General features: G+C 35.9%; 1 protein-coding gene across 1 annotated transcript in view; it reads right to left on the bottom strand.

Moving 5' to 3' along the window:
- Positions 1-26,981, bottom strand: part of MYOZ2 (myozenin 2) — a 44,344-nt gene that overhangs the window by 3,735 nt on the left and 13,628 nt on the right. Inside the window, exons 3-5 of the mRNA XM_004386806.2 lie at positions 23,125-23,294; positions 15,589-15,718; positions 9,431-9,614 (exon numbers count right to left, since the gene is read on the bottom strand). Coding sequence (XP_004386863.1) covers positions 9,431-9,614; positions 15,589-15,718; positions 23,125-23,294 — 484 coding nt within the window. The remainder of the gene's footprint in view (positions 1-9,430; positions 9,615-15,588; positions 15,719-23,124; positions 23,295-26,981) is intronic.

Genomic DNA, 26,981 nt, shown 5'->3' with positions numbered 1-26,981 from the left:
GTGGCTGCAACAATGGGCTCAAACATAGCAATAATTATGAAGATGGTGAAGGACTGGGCAGTGTTTCATTCTTTTGTACATAGGGTTGCTATCAGTCAGAACTGACTTGACTGCTCCTAACAGTATGCTGATAGGAATAATCCTTTAAAGAGAGAGAAAAAAAATAATGTAGGCAAGAAAGGAGATAACTGATGAAAAGTTCTGGACTGGCTGAGAGGAGATGGGGATCAGTAAATAATTGGAGGAACTGAACTTAGGAACAGGACAGGTAATTCACCAGCTGTTAAAACAGAAAGGACAAAAGAATATGGGTTCAGATGCACATCAGTTGGTAGATTCAGTGGTGGGTAGATGAAATAGGTATCTTCCAGATGTTTACAGTTTCTCTGAAAAATAGCAAAGGTGGTCATCAGCTGAGATTGAGGACTGTAGTGGGGTACTGGAAGTTTGGGAAGAAAGGAGAAGGTATGACATTGTCTTCTAGGGGATTGGAAGAAGGAATTGGCTAGAAAATGTTGTTGGATTGCTTGGCAGTGCTGAGATTAAGGTGAGACAACAAAATTGTGTGTTTTTCTCTAGCCACATTCAGCTGCTCAGATGCAGGTACAGAGTAGATAGATGGATTTGACCAGACTTGGGATTTTATCACTTGAGTACAACGGTTAAAGAGAAGAGCAAGATACATGAGGATGTGTACAATGGAGTAATAATAGTGATGGACTGTGGAATCTGGAAAGGAGTCCTGGCGGCACAGCGGTTAAGCACTCAGCTGCCAACTGAAAGGTTGACTGTTCAAACTCACCAGCTGCTCTATAGGAGAAAGATGTGACGGTCTGCATCCACAAAGATTACGGCCTTGGAAACCCTATGAGGCAGTTCTACTCTGTCCTCTAGGGTCACTATGCGTTGGAATCGACTTGATGGTAATGAGTTTGGGTTGGTTAGTGGGTGGAATGAAAGCATTACTGAAGTACGTAACAATGAAAAGTAGAGATATAAGGGGATAAAGAATAGAACGCTTGAAACTGAGATTTTGGAGGTTGCACAGGTATTGATAGTGACAAACTTTAAGGAAAGCCAACAGTGATTGAGGAGAGGTTGAAAAAATGATTCTTAAAAATGAGACAGTCAAGGACTTGAAAGGGCGAAGAGTTTAGTGGATTATTTAAATGGATGTTGCAGCCACCAAAATGTGATTATAGGAATATTGCTGGAGAGGAGTATTCTTTTGCAATATACACCAGAGGAGTATTCTCAAGTGAGGCAGATATTAAAATCTTCAATGACTGAGGAGAGTGACTGTGGAGTGGATAGACTACTCCAGCAATGGGTGTAGCAGATGGAACTGTATCATATTAGTATAGAATCTCATGTTTCCTTGGCCCATCATTTTATTGTCTTTCAGTAGTTTGCTCCCCTCTGAATAGCAGTATATTTCATTTTCTGTTGAATCTCTTCTCAGTATGACTGACCCTGTCATATTCCCCCCTAATTGCTATGGAAGATGTGGGTGATAATAGGTCACTGACTGGCTCAGCAACCTCAATCTGATGTGATATCTTAGCAATCAAATTAGCACAGGCTTTCACATCCAGGGCCTAAAACCATTATTCTGGAGGTAAGAGAGAAAAATTTGGAAAAGAACTTGTAAGAACTTAGAACATCATTCAGGTACTTTATGATTACTTAACTTCCTAAAGCATAGTAATGATGAAAGCTAATATATATTGGGTACTACTATGAGTCAGAATCGACTCAATGGCAATGGGTTTGTGTGACAACAATGTGATGGATTGCTTTTATAGGGCCTTTCTAGCCACGGTCTTGCAACTACCAGCAAATGATTGGGTGGGACTGTGCAAATAAGGTGCTTGTGGTCCACCAAGGGGATTGGACAGCTTGCTAATAATGCAAATAAGGTGCATGGTACCCTTGTGGGGGTGGGACCATGCAAATCAGGTATATGAAACCCTAATGAGGGGATTGGTTAGTTTTGCCGTCTTCTAGGCTTAAAAGATAGCCAATCCCAGAGCAGAAAGGGGACATCACTATCACCAAGAAAGAAGAGCTGGGAGTAGAATGCATCCTTTGGACCTGGGGTCTCTATGCTGAGAACCTCCTAGACCCAGGAGACAGAGAGTTGTAATGCAGGAGACAGCACAAGATTGAGAGAAGCGGAGGCCAGCACAGCAAAGAACCAACAGCAGCAGAACAGGAGTCTGGCAGGAGATGGCGCAGTGGGCTTCACAGCCCACGAAGAGAGAAAACTGAGCACCTTCAGGCAGGAGGCTTGCTGGCAGAGTGGAGTGTCTCTGGGTTCTTATCAGCAGAGCTAGGCTTGCTGACCCATGGAACTAGAGAATTGAGGCCTTAGGGCAGGAAGCTTGCTGGTGGAGTGCCACTTGTCAGTGGCACTAAAGAGCTTTGTAACATTTGCCTGAGCAGGACAGAGGCCGGCCCAGCCCAAGAGGTCCAAGGGGCTGAGGGGCCGAGGGCCAGGGAGAGGCCTTCCTGTGGGCACAGCCGAGAAGCTGTCCCAACTGAAGAACTGTATCCTGAGTTGTTTTTGATCCTGAATTGTAACCTGTAACCTGTTACTTCCCAAATAAATCTCATAATTGTGAGTATTGTCTATGAGTTCTGTGTGGCCATTACAACAAATCACCAAACCCAGCAGAGAAGTAGAGAGTGCCATGGGAGGGATTGCTGGAGTCACAATTGGTAAAAAGATTGAAGAGAAGAGGTATGTTCAGTGTGGCCATTACAATGAATTACCAAACCCAGCAGAGAAGTAGAGAGTGCTATGGGAGGGATCACTGGAGTCAGAATTAGTAAAAAGGTTGAAGAGAGGAGGTATGTCTGACCACTGCTTCATAGGAATCGGCTTTGGGCTGATGCTGATGGTGATTCTTTCTCCCCCTCTTGAAGTTAGAGGAGGTCAGATGTCCCCACAACACTATTTTTACAGTGCCAGACTCTATTTTAAGTGCTTCTCAAACTCTACCGGTATATAAATCATCTGGAGTTCTTGTTAAAATGCAGATGCTAATACAGTCAGTCTAGAGTAGACTGAGAATCTGCATTTCTAACAAGCTCCTAGGTGATGCATGTGCTATTGGTTTGTGGACCACACTTTACGTACCAAAGCTTTACAAGACTGTCTCAGTAAGTCCTCACAAAATCCTATTAGATGGTTCTATTTAAACTGAGGCATTTAATAGATGAAACTGAGGCAAAGATAAGTTAAATGACTTGCTCAAAGTCATTTACCTCTCAAGTTGTGGAATCAGGATTTGATCAGGCAGCCAGATTCACCTGCGGCCTGCTTCCCTAGTCACCACCCTATACTGCAAATCACTTTCTAAGTAGAACAGTGTGTTTAGGAATCTCAACCCACTTGAACTGTCTGAATAATATTAAGCCAGGTTGCTGCCACATTCATGACAAAACTAGCGGATTGAATATCCTACCTTTTATCATCTGATTTAGTGCACTGAAGTGTCTTTATGACTCAAATGTGATTCAGTACATAATTAACACTTCTTATACTTGGATGTCCACAACAGAAGATATTTTATCATTTTAGAAACTTGCCATCATATATCAATAGTTTTTGTTCATTTGTTGAATCATACTTTTATTCATACAACAAATTACTGATTGCTTGGTATGTCTGGGCACTTTACTGTGTGCTAGGGACTCAAAGACTAAAAGACTGTAAACTGAACAACAGAAAGACAACCCAATTAAAAAAATGAGCAAAGGAATTGAATAGACATTTCTCTAAAGAAGAGATACAAGTAACCAATAAGCACATGAAAAGATGCTGAACATCATTAGTTACTAGGGAAATGTAGATCAAAACTGCAATGAGATACTACTTACTGCCCACTAGGATGGATATTATGATAAAAAAACAAAACTAATAAGCATTGGCAAGGATGTGAAGAAATTGAAACCCCCATCCATTGCTGGTAGAAACGTAAAATGACGCAGATACTGTGGCAAACAGTTTGGCGGTTCCTGAAAAAGTTGAACAAATAATTACCATATTGCCCAGCAATTTCACTGCTAGGTACACATGCAAAAGAGTTGAAAGCAGGGACTCAAACATACTTGTACGTCAGTGTTCATTGCGGCATTATTCACAATAACCAAAAGGTGGAAACAACCCAAGTGCACATCAACAGAGGAATGGATAAACAAAATGTAGTATATACATACAATGAAATATTATTCAGCTATAAAGAGAAATGAAGTCCTGATACATGCTACCACATGGATGAACCTTGAAAAACTTACACTGAGTGAAATAAGTCAGACATGAAAGGACAAATATTGTATGACCCTACTTACATGAAATATATGGAATAGGCAGATACATACAGAAAAAAGCAGATTAATGGTTGCTAGGGGTTGCAAGGAGGGAGGAATGGGGAGTTATTGCTTAATGAGTAATGGGTTTCTGTTTGAGGTGATGAAAAGTTTTGGAAATAGATAGTGGTGATGGTTACACAACCGTCGTGAATGTAATTAGTATCCCTGAATTGCACACTTAAAAATGGTTAAAATGGCATATTTTATGTTATACATCCACCATACGTCTGCCAGTTTGTTGTACTATGGAGGTCTGCATGTTCCTGTGATTCTGGAAGCTATGCCACCAGTGTTCCAAATACCAACAGGGTTACTTATGGGGGACAGGTTTCAGCGGAGCTTCCAGACGAAGACAGGCTAGGAAGAAGGACCCGGCAGTCTACTTCTGAAAAACTGGCCAGTGAAAACCTTCTGAATAGCAACAGAACATTGTCTGATATAGTGCTGGAAGATGAGCCCCTCAGGTTGTAAGGCACGCAAAATACGACTGGGGAAGAGCTGCTTCTTCGAAGTAGAGTTGACCTTAATCATGTGGATGGAGTAAAGCTTTCGGGACCTTCATTTGCTGATGTAGCATAACTCAAAATGAGAAGAAACAACCGCAAATACCCGTTAATAATCGGAACTTGGAATGTACAAAGTGTGAATCTAGGAAAATTGGAAGTCATCAAAAATGAAATGGAACACATAAAGATTGATATCCTAGGCATTGATGAGTTGAAATGGACTGGTATTGGCCATTCTGAATCAGACAATCATATGGTCTACTATGCTAGGAAGGACAACTTGAAGAGGAATGGTGTTGCATTCATCATCAAAAAGAACATTTCAAGATCTGTCCTGGAGTACAACACTGTCAGTGATAGGATAATATCCATACACCTACAAGGAATACCAGTTAATATTACTATTATTCAAATTTATGCACCAACCACTAATGTCAAAGATGAGGAAATCGAATATGTTTACCAACTTATGCAGTCTGAAATTGATCAAACATGCAATCAAGACGCACTGATAATTATTGGTGATTGGAATGAGGAAGTTGGAAATAAAGGATTGGTAGTTGGAAAATATGGCCTTGGTGATAGAAATGACACAGACATTACATGATAGAATTTTGCAAGACCAACATCTTACTTATTGTGAGTATCTTTTTTCAACAACATAAACAGCTACTATACACGTGGATCTCACAGAATGGAAAACACAGGAATCAAACTGACTACGTCTGTGGAAAGAGACAATAGAAAAGCCCCATAACATCAGTCAGAACAAGGCCAGGCACTGACTACAGAACAGACCATCACTTGCTCGTATGCAAGTTCAAGTTGAAGCTGAAGAAAATTATAACAAGTCCACAAAAGCCAAAGTAGGACCCTGAGTATATCCCACTTGAATTTTGAGACAGTCTCAAGAATAGATTTGATGCACTGAACACTAATGACCAAAGACCAGATGAGTTGTGGGATGACACCAAGGACATCATACATGAAGAAAACAAAAGGTCATTAAAAAGACAGGAAGGAAAGAAAAAACTAAATTGATGTCAGAAGAGACTCTGAAACTTGCTCCTGAATGTAGAGTAGCTAAAGTGAATGAAAGAAGTGATGAAATAAAAGAGCTGAACGGAAGATCTCAAATGGCAGCTCGAGAAGACAAAGCAAGGTATTATAATGAAATGTGCAAAGAGCTGGAGTTAGAAAACCAAAAGGGAAGAATACACCTGGCATTTGTCAAGCTGAAAGTACTGAAGAAAAAATTCAAGCCTCGAGTTGCAATACTGAAGGATTCTATGGGAAAAATATTAAACAATACAGGAAGCATCAAAAGAAGGTGGAAGAAATACACAGAGTCACTATACCAAAAGGAATTGGTCAATGTGCAGCTATTTCAGGAGGTAGCAAATGATCAAGAACTGATAGTAGTGAAGGAAGAAGTACAAGCTGCACTGAAGGCATTGGCAAAAAACAAGGCTCTGGGAACTGACAAAATACCAACTGACATGCTTCAACAAATGGATGCAGCACTGGGGTGCTCACTTATTTATGACAAAAAATTTGAGAGACAGCTACCTGTCCAATAGACTGGAAAAGATTCACATTTGTGCCAATTCCAAAGAAAGGTGATCCAACAGAATGCAGAAAATTATCAAACAATATCATTAATACCACATGCAAGTAAAATTTTGCTGAAGATCAGTTAAAAGAGGTAGCAGCAATACATCGACAGGGAGCTGCCAGAAATTCAAGCCGGATTCAGAAGAGGACGTGGAATGAGGGATATCATTGCTGATGTCAGATGGATCTTGACTAAAAGCACAGAATACCAGAAAGATGTTTACCTGTGTTTTATTGACTATGCAAAGGCATTCAACTGTGTAGATCATAACAAATTATGGATAACATTATGAAGAATGGGAATTCCAGAACACTTAATTGTGCTCATGAGGAACCTGTACATAGACCAAGAGGCAATTGTTTGAACAGAACAAGGGGGTACTGCATGGTTTAAAATCAGGAAAAGCATATGTCAGGGCTGTATCCTTTCACCATACTTATTCAGCCTGTATGCTGACAAATAATCTGAGAAGCTGGACTGTATCAAGAAGAACGAGGCATCAGGATTAATGGAAGACTCATTAACAACCTGTGTTATGCAGATGACACAACCTTGTTTGCTGAAAGTGAAGAGGACTTGAAGCACTTACTGATGAAGATCAAAAACCATAGCCTTCAGTATGGATTACACCTCAACGTAAAGAAAACAAAAATCCTCACAACTGGACCAATAAGCAACATCATGGTAAATGGAGAAAAGATTGAAGTTGTCAAGAATTTCATTTTACTTGGATCCTCAATCAACACCCATGGAAGTAGTAAGGAAGAAATCAAATGACATATTGCATTGGGCAAATATGCAGCAAAAGGTACTCTTTACAGTGTTGAAAAGCAAAGATGTCACTTAGAGGACTAAGGTGCGCCTTACTAAAGCCATGGTATTTTCAATTGCTTCACACATGTTCAAAAGCTGGACAGTGAATATAGAAGACCAAGGAAGAATTGATGTCTCTGAATTATGGTGTTGGCAAAGAATATTGAATATACCATGGACTTCCGAACAAACAAGTCTGTCTTGGAAGAAGTACAGGCAAAATGCTCATTGGAAGTGAGGTTGGCAAGACTTTGTCTCATGTATTTTGGACGTGTTATCAGGAGGGACCAGTTCCTAAAGAAGGACATCATGCTTGGTAAAGTAGACGATCAGCAAAAAAGAGGAAGATCTTCAACAAGATGGATTGACACAGTGACTGCCAACAATGGACTCAAACATAGCAATGATTGTGAGGATGGCACAGGAACGAGCATTGTTTTGTTCTGTTGTACCTAGGGTTGTTGTGAGTCAGAATGGCACCTAACAATGACAACATGTTATATATATATTTTACCATAGTAAAAAAAAAAAAAAAAAGAGACAAAAGACTGTAGTAGATCTTAACCTCAATGAACTCACAGAGAAGTGAAGAGGGAAATTTGGGGGGGAAGAAACAACGTCATGGAATAAGGTAGGTACTCTAAGGGAAGAACGTCTTGAGTGCAGAGGAGCCTTGGATGTAATGCACCTTAGTCTGCCTGGTGGGTCAGAGAAAGCTTCTTAAAGTTAGAGCCTCTGATCAGGACCAGCTACATAATTTGGAAAGCCCAGTACAAAATGAAAATACAGGGCCCCTTGTTCAAAAATCACTAAGAATTTTAAGATAGTGACAGCAGAGTATTAAACCAAAGACAGGGCCCTTTTAAGTGTGGTGCCCTGTTCAACTGCACAAGTTGCATGTTCATTGTTGGGGTTTTAGAATGGTTATCCATTAGATTCAAGAGGCTGGAGTTCAACATTGCTAGATTTAAGCTGAATTTGGTCAATTAATCATGTATTTATTAATTCCAGAAATGAACTTTAATCACGCACATACACACACACACACACACACATATTTTTTTCCCCTGAATTAAATCAAAGAACATATGTACTTCTGCCACTGAAATTTAATATTTGTGTTTGGCATTTAGTGTATTATGTTTTCTCATTTTATCTAGTTCTGTTTTATTTTTTTCCTCCCAATTGGTGGGTCATTTTCTTCTCTTGAAAATGAAAACATTTCCTTCCCTTCCACCACCTATCCCCTACCTCCTCCTGCTGATCCACTGAAAGGCTGCTGTTTGGCAAGAGTTTTCTTTTCTTTTCTTTGGCACCATTGGGACTGTATCCTGTTTATTTGAATTTTTATTGCCCTCAGCACACAAATTAAACAGAGTCCATTAATAGAGATGTTAAACATTCAAAGTGAGAGACAGCTTGTAAAATTTTAAGATCACTGAAAATAGTTTCACATTTTAGCCAAAATTAGTGAAGCAAAAAATTTCCACTGTAAGATTTGGAATATGCTACTGAAAGATAATTGTGCATCTCTCTAATTCCTAACATAAATTCTTAAAAGATAGATTAGACTTAAAACATTTTCACCCTTTGTTGTCTCTGTAGTGACTGGTAAACCTGTTTTTTTCAGACTCACAATCAAGAGATGCTTTTTTGTTTATTTTGATTGATCAATAATGGGGATTACGTATGTAAAAATTAATAGTTCTGAACATATAGTGCATCAGTAATAACAGATTATTCTGTAAGGTAAAGGAGTAGGTTAAATGATTGTAGTGAAATTAAAATAATTTATTGTACTAATAGGTAATGTACATAATGTATATAAAGGTACTTAACCATATAATCATAGAATTTAGTGCAACCCCTTATTTTATAGATGAGGAAATTAATATAAGGAGAGGTTAAGTGACTTGCCCAAAGTTACATATTCCCCAGATTGGGTATATTAATAACATTGCAAAAGTGAGTCTTTACCTAGGTTAAAATCCTCTATTGCAATTTGGAGTCTTTTCATTAAAAACTAAAGTGTTTTGCACCAGAGGATTGTGTTCTCTGTAGCATGATGGCAAAACTTGGTATCACATGCCAACAGTGTCACCCAGGGTAATTGAATTACCTGTTAAAGCTCCTGTAATCAGGCAGTTCTGCCTTTCCTTCGGGCTTGAAAAGTTTAGGGTATAAAGCTTCTAAAAGCTCTGGATCACTGCTAATGGCCTGTTCCCAGGGAGACTGATAGTACTTAGGGACAGCTGTGGTGTTGAATTTTTCAGGAGGAATTTCCTTGAGTGGTCCAGAATATCCTTTGGAAAAATATAACAAGAATAAGTAAACACAGTGATTGAGAGTTATTAGACTCCACCTAACATTTTACCATGTTTAATTTTTCAGTCTGGGGTAAACTTAAGAAGACTGCATTCTTTTTATAGTCCCTCAGAAAAAAAATAAGCTGAAGGAGTTAGACATTTTAAAACCCCTTTAAAAAGCTTATGGAATGCTAAAAAGAAACCACTTTTCTTAACGTTTAATTTTTACAAAGTATATGGCTATTTCTTCCTTGACTATCTTAGTACGTATTTCTTCATGTAAAACTAAGACTTACGTTCATCTCATTTTTAAAAATATATGTCCTTTACATTTATTTATACGAGACTTTAGATACCACTATTAATTAGGTAATTTAAAAATATGTATTGAGTGCCTACTGTGGTCTAGGCTCTGGGGAAATAGCAATGAAGATAAAATCTTTCTCCTCTGGGAGCTGACTTGTTAGAGATATGTGAGCACATTGCCCATCTTAAATTGCTTAGTGGTCTGTAAAATATTTAAGGTTGGAAAGGGTGAAGTAACTTGTTTTCCATACCTGATTCAGCCCCTGGCCTCCTTATTCCCTGATATGTCCATCCCTTGTTTACTTTGTTCCTGATGATTTCTTACCTAGCTTTTCTGCGTCTGGTCTCACCTCTTCAATTCATCCATCACAAGAGCTAGAAATTTTCTGAAAGTACCATTTAAAAATCACCCAAAGTCCTGGCACAGAACTTTAAAACATTTTCACGCTTATTAAGTGAAAACTCTTCGAGTGTTTCTAAGGCGCAGCTATCTACTTCCCACCTATACTCCTACAGCATCTAGTTAAGTACTGCCTTGCAATTTGCCCTTCCACTGTATCAAAACCCCTTGCTATCTGATCTGTCCTGTTTTTAGTTTTCCCTGGTGTTCTTTCCTTTCTCTAAAATGTTTTCAATTTTTTTTCTGTCAGACCATGCCTATCTTCTCTTTACACTAAAAAGTGTATCTCCTCCAAAAAAATCTTTCTTGAAAATTCCACCTCTAGGTAGTTATTTATTTGAGGTTTATTTTGTATTCTTCTGATTGCCTCTGGTTTCCAATGGTAATCTCCTTTTGATAGGCTTCTTTTCTCTGCTCCTAAATATTGTTATGTAAGTCTCAGGTATGGCCCACAAATCCAAATTTTTAACAAAACTCTCATTCAAAGTTTATGCAGGTAGTCCGCAAACTGGACATTGCTCTTGAATTCCTTCTCTCCTCTCCTTTTCTATTACTACTGCCCTGGTTCAGGCCAGTCCAGCTCTTCCCTGCCTTTCACACTGGCCTCATATGAATCTCCTTTAGCTATCAGCCCCTCTCCCAGCCACCCTCCACACTGCTGGCCAGGTGACCTTTCTCACTGCCAACTTGATTATGCCACTTACTTCCCCTGTTCACATTGCTATCATAGCTCCCCAAGATGAAACCTCAGTACTCAGCACAACACACATGGCCCTACCCACCTTGACTAGCCTCATCCCCTGCCATTCTCGCCTCATATTTTATGCTCCAGGAGTATGAATCTACTTGTAGCTTTCTTTATGTTTTATGATCTCTTATGCCTCCCTACTTGGTCCGTGTTGTTTGTTCCCTGAACCTGGAATGGTCTCCCTAATTCCAGTCGTCTTTGAATTCCTATTTCAAGTCTTAGCTTGAGGTCACCGCTTCTATGTAGTCATTCCTGTCTTCCCCAGGAAATCAGAGTTCCTTTCCTGTGTCTCCCCTTTGTACATTACAAACAGCCCCCGAGCATGAACGAGTTCCGTTCCTAAGTCCATCGTTAAGTCAAATTTGTACGTAGGCTGGAACAGTTAGGTACAGTTCATATCTAACATCAGTTAGTCAAAAAATGTTTGTCTTATTATATAGCATATAGTGTACTTTTCTATGCATAAAAAACATTAAAGAGACACTTCCAGATACACTAAAACATCTTTAACATAATAATAATAATAATGTTTTAATGCGTGTTGCAAAGTAGCGCCTGTTTGTTGTTATGAACTATTGTATGTGCCTCAAATTTTTAATATAATAGACTTACGGGAGTTGGTTTGTAACTACCGGCTGTATGTAAGTCGGACGTTCGTAACCCGGGGAATGCCTGTACACATAACTCCATTATCATACTTGCTACATTTTATGTCCTATTCCTTTCTTAGAATTGATCTGAGGGGTGCAACATAGAAACTGGAAATTTTTAAATTTTATAATATATATTTTTTAATTCCTGGAAATCTGTAACACAATTATTTTTATTTTTGTGTATTTTCTTCACTCACAAACATAATCTTTACATAACTTTAATTTTAGTGTACATGCAACTTTGTATTTTATTTTTCTCCAACTTTGAAATGCTTTTGAATGTTTCTACATTACATTCATAATCATTCTAAGGGTTTATAATAATCTATTGAATTGAAAGGCTATATTTATGTAATCTTTTCCCATTTCAAATATTCAAGATTTTCCAATTTCATTATTATAGGTACCATTACTAATAAGTTTTTCATACATTTAGCTTTTTTGATATGTTGAATTATCTATTTATTATTTATTAAATAAATATGTATTTATTATCTAACTCTCAGAAGTACTACAATTCAGCATCGCTATATGTCAACATTTCTTGCTTGAATTTTAAATATATATTTTAATATAACTGATTTCAGTTCAAAGGAACTACATTCCTACAGTATTATGGCATCATAATACTCACTAAGAAAAGATGGCTTTTGGATGCATATTTGGTTTATTAATAAATATTTGGTGAAATTAGAAGAAGCTATAGTTTGCTTCCTGAATTTGTTGTACTTTCAGCAGCCAAGAAGGAAGGAAGGATCCATTTCTTTTGCTTCAGAGCAAACTACCCGATAACCCCCAAACTTTTTTTGGAGTTTTTATATAAAATGCAACGGGAGATATGCTGTTAATCCCAAATACTAACTCTTCCTTTTCTCAGTATTATATTACAAGACATGTGCTAATATTTAAGAATTTGATATTTATCTTTAAATATCTGTACGATTTTGTACTTTAAAATTTCTCTCTATATATAGATATGAATATACATATATGTGCAAACATATTCTTTACAGTAAATATAATGTGTGATATTAAATTATATATACAGAGAGAAAGTGAGACTATGAATATAATTTGGACATTTGTCTTATCTCCTTTCTTATAGTCTGAATTCCTTGAGGGCAGAGATGAATTTTTCTATTCCTTTTCGAATTTCTTTGTATATAATGATGATCATATAAAAAACAAATTCTAAATGAGGAGATTACCAGGTTGTATCAACATAAACTTTTCTATATGTTCTCTCTCCTATTAAAAAAAAAAAAAACCCACAAAATTAGATAGCAAGGGATTGCAGCACAGTGATTAGAGTTAAAAGATAATGTATGTATTCTATTATACTTTAAAGATGTCAGGGTGGATGGGGAAAGGATTAACTTTAACTGAGTATTATATGTTAGGAACTAATGTTATCACATTTAATTCTCACAATAACCCTGTGCAGTGAGATTTGTTTTCCACGTTTTATAGACTGAGGAAGCTGAGGCCCAAAGAGATTTATTTTCTTGCCCAACCCAGTAGTAAAAGAGGGTTGGTTGAGAAGAGCAAGAGGGTTAAACCCAGATCTGTCTGATTCTAAAGCTTGTTTCTCTCCTCATATGCTTAATGCTATATATGTAGAACCTGTTACCTATTTTTTTTGCCATAATCTTTGGTCAAAAGCTATTTGGGAATTTCATTATAATACTTCATTTTAGAATTCTGTCAATTCTAATCATGTGCATGATCTCCTTCAGTGATAATTTATTAGACCTATCAATATATTTTTCTCACTGTGTTCTATAAGAATGCCCTTATAAATCTAAGTTCAGCAATAGCTGACATTCAACTTACTTTTAAATAAGATTTAATATTACGTAGCTGCTTCACTTACATGTTTTCAAAAACAATATTGGTGTATAAGAAGATTTCTATAAGTATTTTTGCTAAATTTACTGTTTATTATACAAAACTATTATATAGACATTGCTGATTTCAAAGTAAAAGTACTACTTTAAATTTAAAAATCAACTTTATACACTACTCTTGAGGAAATACATCAATTTTCAAAGACATTTTCTACAAGTTATTTTGAAAAGGTATTATCTAAATAGATCAGATAATTTTTTTGAAAGATATCATATTTTAAAGTCTAACAATATTTCCAAACAATGTATACTGACTGGACTAGATAAGGATTTGCTTTCCCTTTTTTATTTTATTTATTTTGTTGTTGTTGTTGAAAGTATGCACAGGAAAACACACACCAATTCATCTGTTTCTACACGTACCATTCAGTGACACTGATTACATTCTTCAAGTTGTGCAACCATTCTCACCCTCCTTTTCTGAGTTGTTCCTCCCCCACTAACAAAAACTCACTCCCCCATTAACAAAAACTCACTGCACCCTAAGGTTCCTGTCTAATATTTCAAGTTGCTGTTGATAATTTGATCCCATATAGATAGTTGTTAAAAGACCTTAATGCTCAAGGCAGACATTTTTTTGCTAGTTAAGCTAAACTATTGGTTTTTTTTTTTTAAGAAGACTTCACAGGATATTTTTGGTTTAAGGTTTAAAGATTATCTCAGGGCAATAGTTTCAGGGGTTCATCCAACCTTCACGGATCCAGGAAGTCTGGAGTCCATGAGAATTTGAAATTCTCTTTTGCATTTTCTCCCTTTTGATCAGGATTCTTCTATAGAACCTTGAATCAAAACGTTCAGTAATGGTAGCTGGGCACCATCCAGTTTTTTTGGTCTCATGGCAAAGGGGGCAGTGTTCATGGAGGCCATTAGCCACACAATCCATATCCTCATTCTATTCCTGACACTCCTTCCTTTGTTGCTCCAGGCGAATAGAGAACAATTGTGCCTTGGATAGCCTCTTGCAAACTTTTAAGACCCAAGGCACTATGCAACGAAATAGGAGGTAGAACAGAAGCACTAAATATGTTATTAAGCCAATTAACTGTGATGTTCCATGTAACCATGACCCTAAACCTCCAAACCAAGAAATCAAACCGCACGGGGTTTTTGGTTGTACGTAAGCAGGCTCAGCCACTACTCTTGTTTGTTTTTTTTTTTTTTTGGTCAGTGTGGATTTGCTTTTCTTTTAAGGAAATAAACAAACATATACTCTTAAGGGACTACATTTTAAGTCCTCATGGTGAACAGATACTAACCAAAGCAATCTCCACAAGTTTACTTCACAGGAAGTATCTTAAATTTGGTACCAAAAGACCAGAGTTTGATGATTGATTACTATGACCTCATAGACATTCATAGCCTTAGTTTCTTATTTTGTAAAATGAGGATTGTAATAACTATGTCACAGAATTATTGTGAAAGTAAAGGAGACAATATGTATCAAAACAATTCATGAAGGCCTATATAAGCATACTCTCAATATAATTACAAATGACTGAATTTAAAAAATAAGAGGTGATTGCCCACAAATACAAAGGGCCATTTGAGAGACTATATGGCTACTATAAATGCTTTGGAAACCCTGGTGGTACAATGGTTAAGAGCTATGGCTGCTAACCAAAAGGTCAGCAGTTCGAATCCACCAGGCACTCCTTGGAAACTCTATGGTGCAGTTCTACTCTATTCTATTGAGTGTCGCTCTGTGTCCTAATCGACTCAAGGGCAGTGAGGTTTTCTTTTTCTTTTTTTTTTTTAAATAAATGTTTTACGTGTCTCCTCTAGGTCTTTATCTAGAATTTATTTATTTATATTTACTTGAATTTATCTAAAAAAAAAAAGTTATTTAATGAGAAAAGCTATATCCTGTGAATAGAATTTAATAAAGGCTTCAAATGACTTGAATCATATCTTTAGGTACACGGCAATTTTACTGTTTTATTTGTAAGCTATTAGTTACCTGGCGCAATGTTATCTGGATTTGGGGGGCTTCGTGGATCTGGAGTGTTGGGAGGAGTCAGTGGGGCTTGCTGTGAACCACCTTCCAAGTTGCTTTCCTCCAGTTTCTCATTCTGCATAGCAATCCTGTGCTGTATTTGATCAAAAGGAAACTCCACTGAAAACTCAAAAATGTTAGGCACACTAATAGAAGATATCATTTATGCAAGTCTTTATTTGTATATTTGAAATTTTACTACAATGCCACTTCATTGTTTCATGGAGACTCAGTAATTTACTTGGTAATATGGTTGAGCCGCTGAATAAGAAATAATACTGATATCAATCTAAGAAATGTTTTATGATGACAATCGACTTAATGATAATTACAGCTGATATTAATTAAGCCTAATGTGTTCTGGGCACTGTGTCTAACTGTTCACAACATCCCTATGAGATAAATCTATTAAATTTTTACTAATCTAGTAATATAGACCCACATATTTGCCTTAGTCATTCTTACATTACCATTTTATTTTATAATTGGCCTTTAATTAGATTCCTTAATATGTCTAAGGTTTTACAATTTAATCTGACAATTTGAACAGCAGTTATGCATACATAAAGAATTTTCGTATTTTAAGTTTCACAGGCTTGTAGAAGGAAAAATTTGTGATTTCTAGAAAATAAAATGCTTAGAAGAAGCATTTGTCTTTTAAGTTTTAGGTGAATGTGTCTTATTGTTATAATTTAGGGTTTATTATACAGCAATAATATAGGACTTAAAAAATCAGATAGAACATTCAATTTACATTTTTAAAATAGAAAAATGGATGTTATAATAGGTTATGTTCTTAGAAGTATGGCTAGGTCTTACCCCTATGATAAAACTTTGCTTTAATTATACATGAGAAATGTGTTTATTTTAAAACAAGGCAGTATATTTAAGAAGTATGTAAAGTCAAATTATCTTTTGGCATTCAGAAAAAATTTAATGAAGAACAGCAAATAAAGACCAATTGACTTTTTTCTGTGTGACATATGCAGAAAATATTTATTAATGCTTTTTCATTTCTATATTTTTAAGGTATTATGGTGAAGCACAACTTTACATTTTAACACTTATTTAACTTTATAGAAATTTGAGGATAAAAGACTATTATGTCCTAAAATTCAAATACTTGTCATTCCATAAATCCAGGGCCTCACCTGATAAAATCATGAAGGAAATAAAGTTTATCCCCATTTTCTGGCCTCACGCACACACAACAACTCGCATGTGACTTTTGCACCCACACTACTCTGCAGCATTCCAAACAAGTCTGCTTTTAAACCACTAAATCATAGTCCAAATTTATCCCTTTGTTCTTTTGCCCACATTATCAAAACCCTCATTTAATCAGAGCAGACAATGCCAATGATAACATGAAATCTTCATGAATAAATTACGTTTGTAAAACATTGATAATCTGACTTGATGTGCAAACCTTCCAGTATTCGTTGCAAATACTTACAAATTCTTCCTACTAGATAGGTAGGTCTGAGTGCAAGGCTAAATATAAAATATGTATTAAAAAACAAACAAACAAACAAACCAAACCCATTGCTGTCGAGTCGATTCCGACTCATAGTGACTCTATAGGACAGAGTGGAACTGCCTCACAGGGTTTCCAAGGAGGGCCTGTTGGATTCGAGCTGCCAAACTTTGGGTTAGCAGCCATAACACTTAACCACTACGCCGCCAGTGTTTCCAAAACATACATAAATAAATAAATATATATTTTCAAAGAATAGTTTGAAAAATATGTAAATATTATGTATCTATACATATATATATATTCTCAAACAGTTTTTTTTTTTAACTAAAGAATTAAGTCTGTAATAGAATTAAAAAAAGAAGTATTTTGGGGATGACCTCTCTAATATTTGTCTCTGAATGGGGTTTAATTTATAGCAAAAATATTTAAACTTTAAAAATTTTTCAACATATCCAAACACAAACCCACTATCATGTTTACACTTGACTGCATACTGAATCAAGCCTAAATGCTTTAGCCTTGGACTCAGTCCTACCTATCTAGTCTCACTCTCATCAGTTTTTTAAGTTACACCCCAGGCTTCAGTCAAACTAAACCACTTACAGTTCCCCCAATAACCTGTGTGCTTTCCTACCTTTGATTTTTTGATCATGGGAGTCCCCTCATTACCATGGTCAAATCTGTATTAAAAACCACCCCTTCACTGATCCCTCTCCCTAAATCAAAAGTTTTCTCTTTCTTCTTGGCACTCCCATATCATTTGGCATAGTTTGCCTTTTTAATCATCTTTTGTGTCCTATTTTACTTACTAGCTTGTTAGATACATGAGAACAGGGAATTTTATCTGTCTTATTTATCTCTTATAGAGTCTAATATGATGCCCTTATATAGAACAAGTACTCAGTGAATATTTGCAGAAAATTTAGTGAGTAAATCACCAATTCCAGCTGATTCTTTTGTTACTTTAATATTTCTTGCAATTTATCTTTCTTTTTCACTTTACTCTTCTGTGCATGTCCTCATTGTTCTTAATAGTCTACCTTCTGTTCCTTTTCCATTAAGCATTTCCCTTTCAGTGTTTCTGAGTACAAAATTACTCGACTTTGGAAATTGTTCCTATTGCATATTTAATAAAACTGAAACTCATGCCCAGTAATCAATACCCTCTACTCACCTAATGAATGTTACATCTCATGCTTTCTTGAACCTTTCCACAAGCCAGCTCACCATTGCTAACATATGCCCTATTCATTCTTATACCATCAGTTGGCCCATGCTGTTTCATCTGCTTGGAATACCCTCCTTCCTATTCTTAATCAAACCAAACCGTAGGTTTCCTCTAAGACCCATCTTAAAGATTCCCTCTTCCTTCTGACTATCTTAGCCTCCTGGAAAGGTCTGCCATATTTTGTATTATCTCAGCCCTTCAATAAACCTTCTCATGACCTTCGCTGTTTGTTCCTGTTAACTGTGTTTTCTTGCTCCATTGATGTTATTTTGGGTCCCCAACTGGTTTATAATCCGGTTTAAATCTAGTTGGACTGCATCATTCTTTTTGCATAACTTTTCTCTAGTTCTAAGATAATATTAGGAGCCCTCGTGGCTTGGCTACTAATCGAAAGTTCGGTGGTTCAAATCCACCAGCCTGACAGAAAGATGTGGTAGTCTGCTTCCTAAAGATTACAGTCTTAGAAACCCTATAGGGCAATTCTACTCTGTTCTATAAGGTCGCTGTGAGTTGGGATTGACTCGTCTGCAGTGGGTTTGGTTTGGAAGATAATATTACATTTAAAGACTATTCTCAAGAATTGATTGCTGAAGATATATTTCAATGCTTTTCATTTGAATTTAGCTACTATCTTGAGTGTTTCACATAATAATTGACTAGATTTGTATCTTTAAATTTTACTTCTAAATCTATACCACCTCTTAAAGAAGAATTTCCTGCCAAATTTAGTTATAAATAAATAAGCACTTGAGATAGATACAGAAAGTTTAAAAGTATAATGTATCATAATTATCTTTCCTAAGTTCCTAGAATGTGTCCATGCAATGAATTTTACCTACACTTACAAATTGTTCTACCTACATTAATTTTTAAAAAAAATTGTAATAGTGACTTGTGTAGCCTTTTTTTCTGGGGACTAATGATGAGCAGGAAAATCAGCTCTTTCTGGTTGGTCATTAATTTTCAGGAGACACCCAGCACCTCTGTTGTTATTGTTAGGTATGCAAACAAAGCCTTATAATGGTTAGGTGGTGACTTATTTTAGTTATGACGTAGCCTTAAATTATAGTGTTCCATCATGCTTGATTCTCTTTAGGAAAGGTTGGAAAGACAAAAGAAAATGTATTTCTTTTTATTGCAGTTAAGCGGACCCTAAAGAAAATAAAGCTAGAGCAGTATCTTATGGGTTTTAAACAGATAAGCTACATGATTTCTGTTGAAATATCAATACAAATAAAAGATTTTTAGGTCTGTCTTATCATTCATGCTAAATACACAATGGAAGTTACTTTTTGAACAAAATAAATACAATAAATATTTATATAAAAAATATATGTCCAAATGTATGTCCAGCTAAAGTTTATTTAGTCTTATTTCAGAATTTCTTTTTGTAGTATACTTTATACAGTTTTAAGAGTGCTAGGTATTTTAAAAAGCCCATAGTCAATAAACAGATATGTAATCAGTTTATGACCTAAGTCTTCAAAATTGGTTTGCGTAGCAAGCAATGTTTCTTTACTTCTTTTTAAGAAAACACATTTCATTTTGTTGTTGTTTGTGTCAGAAATTTGTATGGCTTGAATTTGCCAATGACCCTTAGCTGTAAAATAAGCCCACATCTATTATGCATGCTAGCCAAAGCTCCCCACTTATTTTTTCTGTTTTAAAAATAATACTTAACATTTGAACAAATGGCATCCATTACTAGAGAAGTGGTTTATATCTTTATGATGTCCTCAATATTCTAATAAGAAAGACCTAAAGATAAATTAATTATTTTGACAATATCTATAGCTCAAGGAAATCAATACAAGTAACAGCTCATTCTAGAAAATATAGTCAATAAATTAGGTTAATAGAGTATAAATCATATAAAGATGACTGTAGAGCTGTTACAAGTAAATAGTTCCTCTATATCTTTCAATAGTATTTTATCTCTCCATCACTAAACAGAATCTGTATTTATCATTGAGCTCCCAGCATAGTATCTGGAATACAGTAGGCGTTCAATAAATATTTACCAAAAATATAAATGGATGACTGGAAATAGAGCTGGACCCGACATCATTGTTAAAATTCCTGTCACATTAGGAATTCTACAGATTTCAATCTAATGCTTTGACAAGGTGAATGCATCATAATGTAATGTGGCTAACCATCTTTCTCAATGATTTATTGTTCAGGTAATCTTGAGAATTAAGATTGGAGAAAACATAGATCATTAGAGCTGGAAGGCACCTTAGACAGTATTTGAGTGCATGCCCTTAATTTATAAATGAAAAAAACAGGTCCAAAATGCAAAGAAACTGGTTCCAAGTCACATGGCCAGTGGGAGAGCCAGGACTGAACCCTGGTCTCCTTGTTCCCAGGCCAGAGTTTTCTTCAATTACACGATCATAGGTGTCGGTGCCAAGAACTCTCAAATTCTGAAAGCTAGTTTTCAGTCTTCTTTATTATGATGTTGCATAAGTCAAATCAACACACTTCCTTAAATACCACTTTCCTCATTTCTAAAGATGAGAAAGTAAATTTTATTAGACTTTAGGATATACCATATAAGTCCATGAAATGTGACTTCTTTGCATACATTATTGTTGTTTATTGCTCTGAGTTATTTATCAGCATTTAATTGTTTATTTAGGAGTCCCCGGGTTTCGCAAATGGTTAAGCGCTAGACCACTAGCCAAACGGATGTTGGTTCCAACCCACCCAGTGGCGCCTAGGAGAACAGTCCTAGTGATCTGCTTCTGAGAGGTAACTGCCTTGGAAACCCTATGGAGCAGTTCTACTCTGCACACATGGGGACGCCCTGATTCAGAATCGATTTGACGGCCACTAACAACAGCAACAACAACAAAATTGTTTATTTCAATCTGCGTCTTTTGCACTATTTTATTTATTTAACGCCCCCTCTTTTAGGAAGGAGCCCTGGTGGCATAGTGGTTAAGCACTCGGCTTCTAATGATGGGCAGTTTGAACCCACCAGCCACTCCGTGGGAGAAAGATGTGGCAATCTGCTTCTATAAAGATTATAGCCTTGGAGACCCTATGAAGCAGTTCTACTCTGTCCTGTAGGGTCACTATGAGTCGGAATCGACTCGACGGCAACGGGTTAATCTTTTAAGAACACTGAAAAATTGTGAAGACATATACTCATAGGCTTTATGTATAACTAGAATATTCAACCATGGGTATACAAGATTATTGACAATAATTTGAAATACTGGTAATGAAAGGATATGTTGTGTTCATGAGGGAGGACATTTAAAGTCTCATTGTATCTTCCCCCAGAACTGTAATTAAAGTATTATTCTTAGACAATATTAAATGGAAACTGAAGCTTTGAAAGCTGGCATATTCATTCGTTTCAGATGTCTAGACTTGCAGATGACTTCTCAAAGAATTTCCTTGAGCCAGCTTATTTAATTCTTCTCTGTTGTTGTCATTGAAAGAATATGATTACATAACCAGATGCCATGAGATGGGGTAGGGATTATTTTAGGCTTTTACTGTATTAGCCAAAGACTTTTTCTGCTAAGAGGATATTGGGTATAACTACAGGTAACATAACATTATTTATTTATGATTTCAAATAGAAAACCGACTCTCACAAACGTAAATATTGCAATGGACTAAGATTTGATGTCTAACCAAATTAATGATTATAACTAGATTTAATCCACGGATGTTGAAGGATGCCCATTAATGTGAAAAAATATTTAATTTAAAATGTTCTCTCAACATTTACTGTTAATCAAAAACATAACAATAAAAAGGAAATTAAAATTTTGGGAATGAATACAATGTTGGTGTTTGTAGGTGTGGATATTAGTTTCTATGATGTGTTTTAGTAACTATGATAGACTATCTGAGTGAAACAAGTCTGTTTTCTATAAAGAAGTTAGTTGTCCAGTCAAAACAGCTTATTAGTAATGGCAGCTGGTAAGTTTTCCAGTTTAAATTCTTAAGTAAACTTACAGACTTTTTATAACTACAGGAAAAAACCCTCAGTAAATAAACAGAATATTTGTTGCCATCTCTACCATCTCTTTAGGTTTAGAAATACTGCTCTATTTCTTTTTGATTCTTCATGACTTGTGTTTGATTTTTAAATCCATTTTCCCAAAGCTGGTTGCTTTTCTATGGTGAACTTCTCTAAGGTCTCTCTAGATGACAGTTTAAATGAATACAATATGAATACAATGTGTATAATACAATGAATTTATGTATTTGTTTATTAGCTTTCATTTGAGCAAAACCTTTGTCCAAAGTATTAAGTCCACTGGCTCTGTGGTTAATGGGTACCAGATTTCTCCACACAATGTGGAATAAATGCTTTGTGAGGAGATTGAACAGTGTCTGTAGTTCCCAGGCATATTTCAATGCCAGGATGTATTCAGCCAATGAAATACTTGCACTTTTTACTTTGAGGCGCATTGTGTGCTTTGGAAGTGTTTCCATCCCAAACATTTAACTAGTGGTGATAAGACCATGGAAACATTCTGTACCACCTCTCTTCACTCCCTCTCCCTCCTCTTAGCAGAACAGACCAGTTCTTTAGTGCTAAATCTGCAAGCTTACCATGTCCCTATTGAACTAAAAGGGTACTCATATCAAATGTAATAATTCTTTTGTTTGCCCACCTAAACTATTCATTATCATGAAAAAAAATTGTCTAACAGAGCCAACTGAAAGAAAATATGTAAAATACTTCTTTGGGGCTCTAGTACAATATACAAATTTAGAAATGCGGCCCATTCATTTAGATATCACATGGTCAAGTTATACCTACGTTCTTTTGTACTTTAGATTCATACTGGAAATTTTCATATGTGTATTTGTCAGATCTTCTTTGACGCATCTTAAATAGTCTGGCACCACGGTTACTGAGATGGGATAATTCTTCCAACATGATGTCTCTGGGGATGCTGACTTTTTTGCCCAGGTCTATGCCATCTAAATCTGTAAAACAATATCAATGTGCATGAAAACCTCAAGGAAAGCATTTTTATGCTTTTCTAAATTTCATAATGTATTACATGCTATTTGCTAGTGTGGTCAATAAGATGGGGCTCTTTAGTCAGACTGCCTTGGTTTGAATCCTGGCTCCACGGCTTTCTAACTGCCTGATTATAGATAATGCTATTTATTTTCTCTAAATCTCAATGTCCTTATCTCTAAGATGTGGCTAATAATAGTAATGATGCCTACCACATGGAGTTGATATCAGGATAAAATAAAAGGCTTTATATAAATCACTTACCATGATATCTGGCACACAGAAAGAGTGAATGAATGTTAACTGCCATTATTATTAACAATATTTAGTCTTTTCATGGAGCCCTGGTGGCACAGTAGTTAAGAGCTCCATATTGAGTGACTTTTCAAACAGCACTGTGTCAGTTACCCTAGTAAGCTCTGTTTTGCTCCCCACATTTTCATGTCTCAGCTTGAGCTGTCCCTATTACTGGAAAGCCTATCTTACCACCCTACTCCACCCCAATTGCCTATGTCTGACAAAATACTATTCCTTATGCATCCAGCACCAAGGAGCCAGTACATGGTAGGCAGGTGATAACTAATAAATGAACAAATCCTTCCAAATCCAGCTCAAATATCGTTTCTGTGAATCCTGTCCCTAAAATCTCTACTCATAATTATTCATGTCCTTCTCTATATTTCCATAGCAATGAATCAAAATTACTCAATTCTGTTTTATGGCTCACATTTTACTTTAGGCATTAATCTTTTAATCATTTAACAAATGAGTATTATTTTCTATTTCCAGCACTGAATTCTTTTCCAAAGTCAGAAAAAGGAGAAACTCCTCCACTTGCTCCTTTACTATAGGTGAGGATTAGGAATTACTCTCTGTAACCAACTGGGTCCTTTTCCACTGTGGATTGCTATTAAATATATACAGAGAAAAAAAGGGCCAGTAGTGAAATAAATAATAATTTTGATTGATTGGGGCAACATTCTTTGATGATGTGACAATTAACCATAATTACTAGACTTTCTGAGTGCTTAGGGGTAAAACAATAGAATTCCTTGTTAAATTTTCTCTCTATTTTGCTTTGAAAAAATCAGTTTGTTTACATGTTTTGGTGTTACATGGAAAGGGGCTTCACTAATCATAAAAATCATAATATCAAGACTTCTGCGTCTGGAAGATAGAGTAGATATACTTTCCCTTATTTATCCACTAAATAAAAAAAAAAAAAATCCTGGACATTATGTATAAAGCAAGCATAAAATATTCCAAAAGACAGAGAGAAGAAGGCAGACTAGGCTTAAATAAAAAATCACTGATCATACCAAGAAGTAGGAAGATCTCAAACTGAAAGAAAAAAGACAATCAATAGATAACAACACCAAGACGACAGAGAAGTGAAAATTATCTGGCAAAGATTTTAAAACAGCCATTATAAAAATGCTTTAACAAACAATTACAAACATGCTAGAAACAAATAAAAAAAAAAAAACAGAAAGCTTTAGTAAAGAAATAGAAAGTCTAAGAAATAAAAGATATAAAAAAGAACCAAAAGGAAATTTTAGAACTGAAAATGTAATAACCAAAATAAAAAGCTCTGTGGATGAGGTAAATAGCAGAAAGGAACAAAGGGGAAAAAGAATCAGTGAACAAGGAGATAGAACAACAGAAATTACACAATCAGAACAATAGAGAGAAAATAGACTGAAAAAAAAAATGAACAAAGCTTTAGGGACCCTTGGGACTATAACAAAAGAAACAACATTTGTGTCACCAAAGTCTCAAAAGGAGAAGAGAAAGAGGTGAGACTTACTCAAAAAGTACTCAAAGAAATGATGGCTGAAAACTTTCTAAATTTGACAAGAAACATAAATGTACAGATCCAAGAAGCTGAGTGTTTCCCAAACAAGATAAACCCAAAGAACTCCAAAAGACAAATCATAATTAAACTTTCGGAAACTAAAAATATCTTGAAAGCAGCCAGAGAAAAATAACATTTTACCTGTAGGGGAAAGATAATTAGAATGATAGTGGATTTCCATCAGAAACCATGAAGACCAGGAGAAAGTGGCACAATAGTTTTTAGGTGCTGGAAGAAAAGAATTGTCTATCCAGAATCCTTATACCCAGCGAACATATATTTCAGGAATGAAGGGGAAATCAAGACATTCTCCTATGAAGGAAAATTTGGAGAATTTGTTGCCAGAAGACCCATCCTAAAAGACTGGATAAATGAAATTCTCTAAATAGATAGGAAACAATAAAAGAAGGAAACTTGAAACATCAGGTAGGAAGAAAGAATACAGTAAGCAAAAATATGGCCAAATACAATAACCTTTCCTTCCTTTCTCCTCTTAAGTTTTCTAAATTATGTTTTATGGTTGAAGCAAAGCTGGTTCAGTACTGAAAACTTAATCAATGTAATCTACCATATTAACAGTTTAAAGAAGAAAAATCACATGATTATATCTTTGGTATCTAGGGCTAGGCAAAGAGTTGTTATATTTGACATCCAAAGCACAATCCATAAAGGAAAATTTGATAAATTGGACTTCATCAAAATTAAAAACTGTTGCTCTAAGAAAGACCCTGTTAAGAGAATGAAAAGACAAGCTACAGAATGGGAAACAATATTTGCAAACCATATTTTGATAAAAGGCTACAATATAAAAGGAACTCTCAAAACTCAACAGTAAAAAAGCAAACAATCCAGTCAGACTATGAGCAAAAGACATGAAGAAACATTTCATTGAAGAAGATTTTCAGAAGGCAAATAAGCATCTGAAAAGATGTTCAACATCATTAGCCATTACTCATTGCCCTCGAGTCGATTCCAACTCATAGCGACCCTATAGGACAGTGTAGAATTGCCCCATAGCGTTTCCAAGAAGTGCCTGGTGGATTCGAACTGCAGACCTTTTGGTTAGCAGCTGTAGCTCTTAACCCCTACACCACTAGTGTTTCCAAAACGCCTAAACCCATTTCCGTCGAGTCCATTCTGACTCATAGTGACCCTACAGGATAGAGTAGAACTGCCCCATAGGGTTTCCAAGGAGTGCCTGGTGGATTTGAACTGCTAACCTTTTGGTTAGCAGCCAAACTCTTTATCACTAGGCCACCAGGGTTTCCCATTAGCTATTAGGGAAATGTAAATTAAAACCACAGTGAGATATCACTACTCGCCTATCAGAATGGCTAAAATAATAAAAAAAAAAAAAATAGTGACAACACAAAATGTTGGTGAGAATATGGAGAAATCGGATCATTCATACATTGCTGGTTAAAATATAAAATGGTACAGCTACTCTGGAAAATATTTTCATAGATTCTTTAAAACTAAAAATGAAACTATCAGCAAGTACACTCCTGGACATTTATTCCAGTGGAATGAAAATGTATGTTCACACAAAAACCTGTACATGAATGTTCATAGCAGCTTTGCTCTTAATAAAGAATAAAAAATTAAAAACCGTAAACAACCCAGATGTCCGTGGTTAAGGACATCCATACCAAAGAACACTATTCAGCAATAAAAAGGGAAAAAAACTGTTAAGACATACAACACCTGGATGAATCTCCAGAGAACTATACTGAGTGAAAAAGCCAACCCCCAAAAGTAACATACTGTATGATTCTATTTATCTAACATTTTTAAA

This window comes from Trichechus manatus, unplaced genomic scaffold (assembly GCF_000243295.1).
Source record: "Trichechus manatus latirostris isolate Lorelei unplaced genomic scaffold, TriManLat1.0 scaffold00171, whole genome shotgun sequence".
Classification (NCBI taxonomy): Eukaryota; Metazoa; Chordata; class Mammalia; order Sirenia; family Trichechidae; genus Trichechus; species Trichechus manatus.
This window is presented reverse-complemented; position numbering and strand designations above follow the sequence as displayed.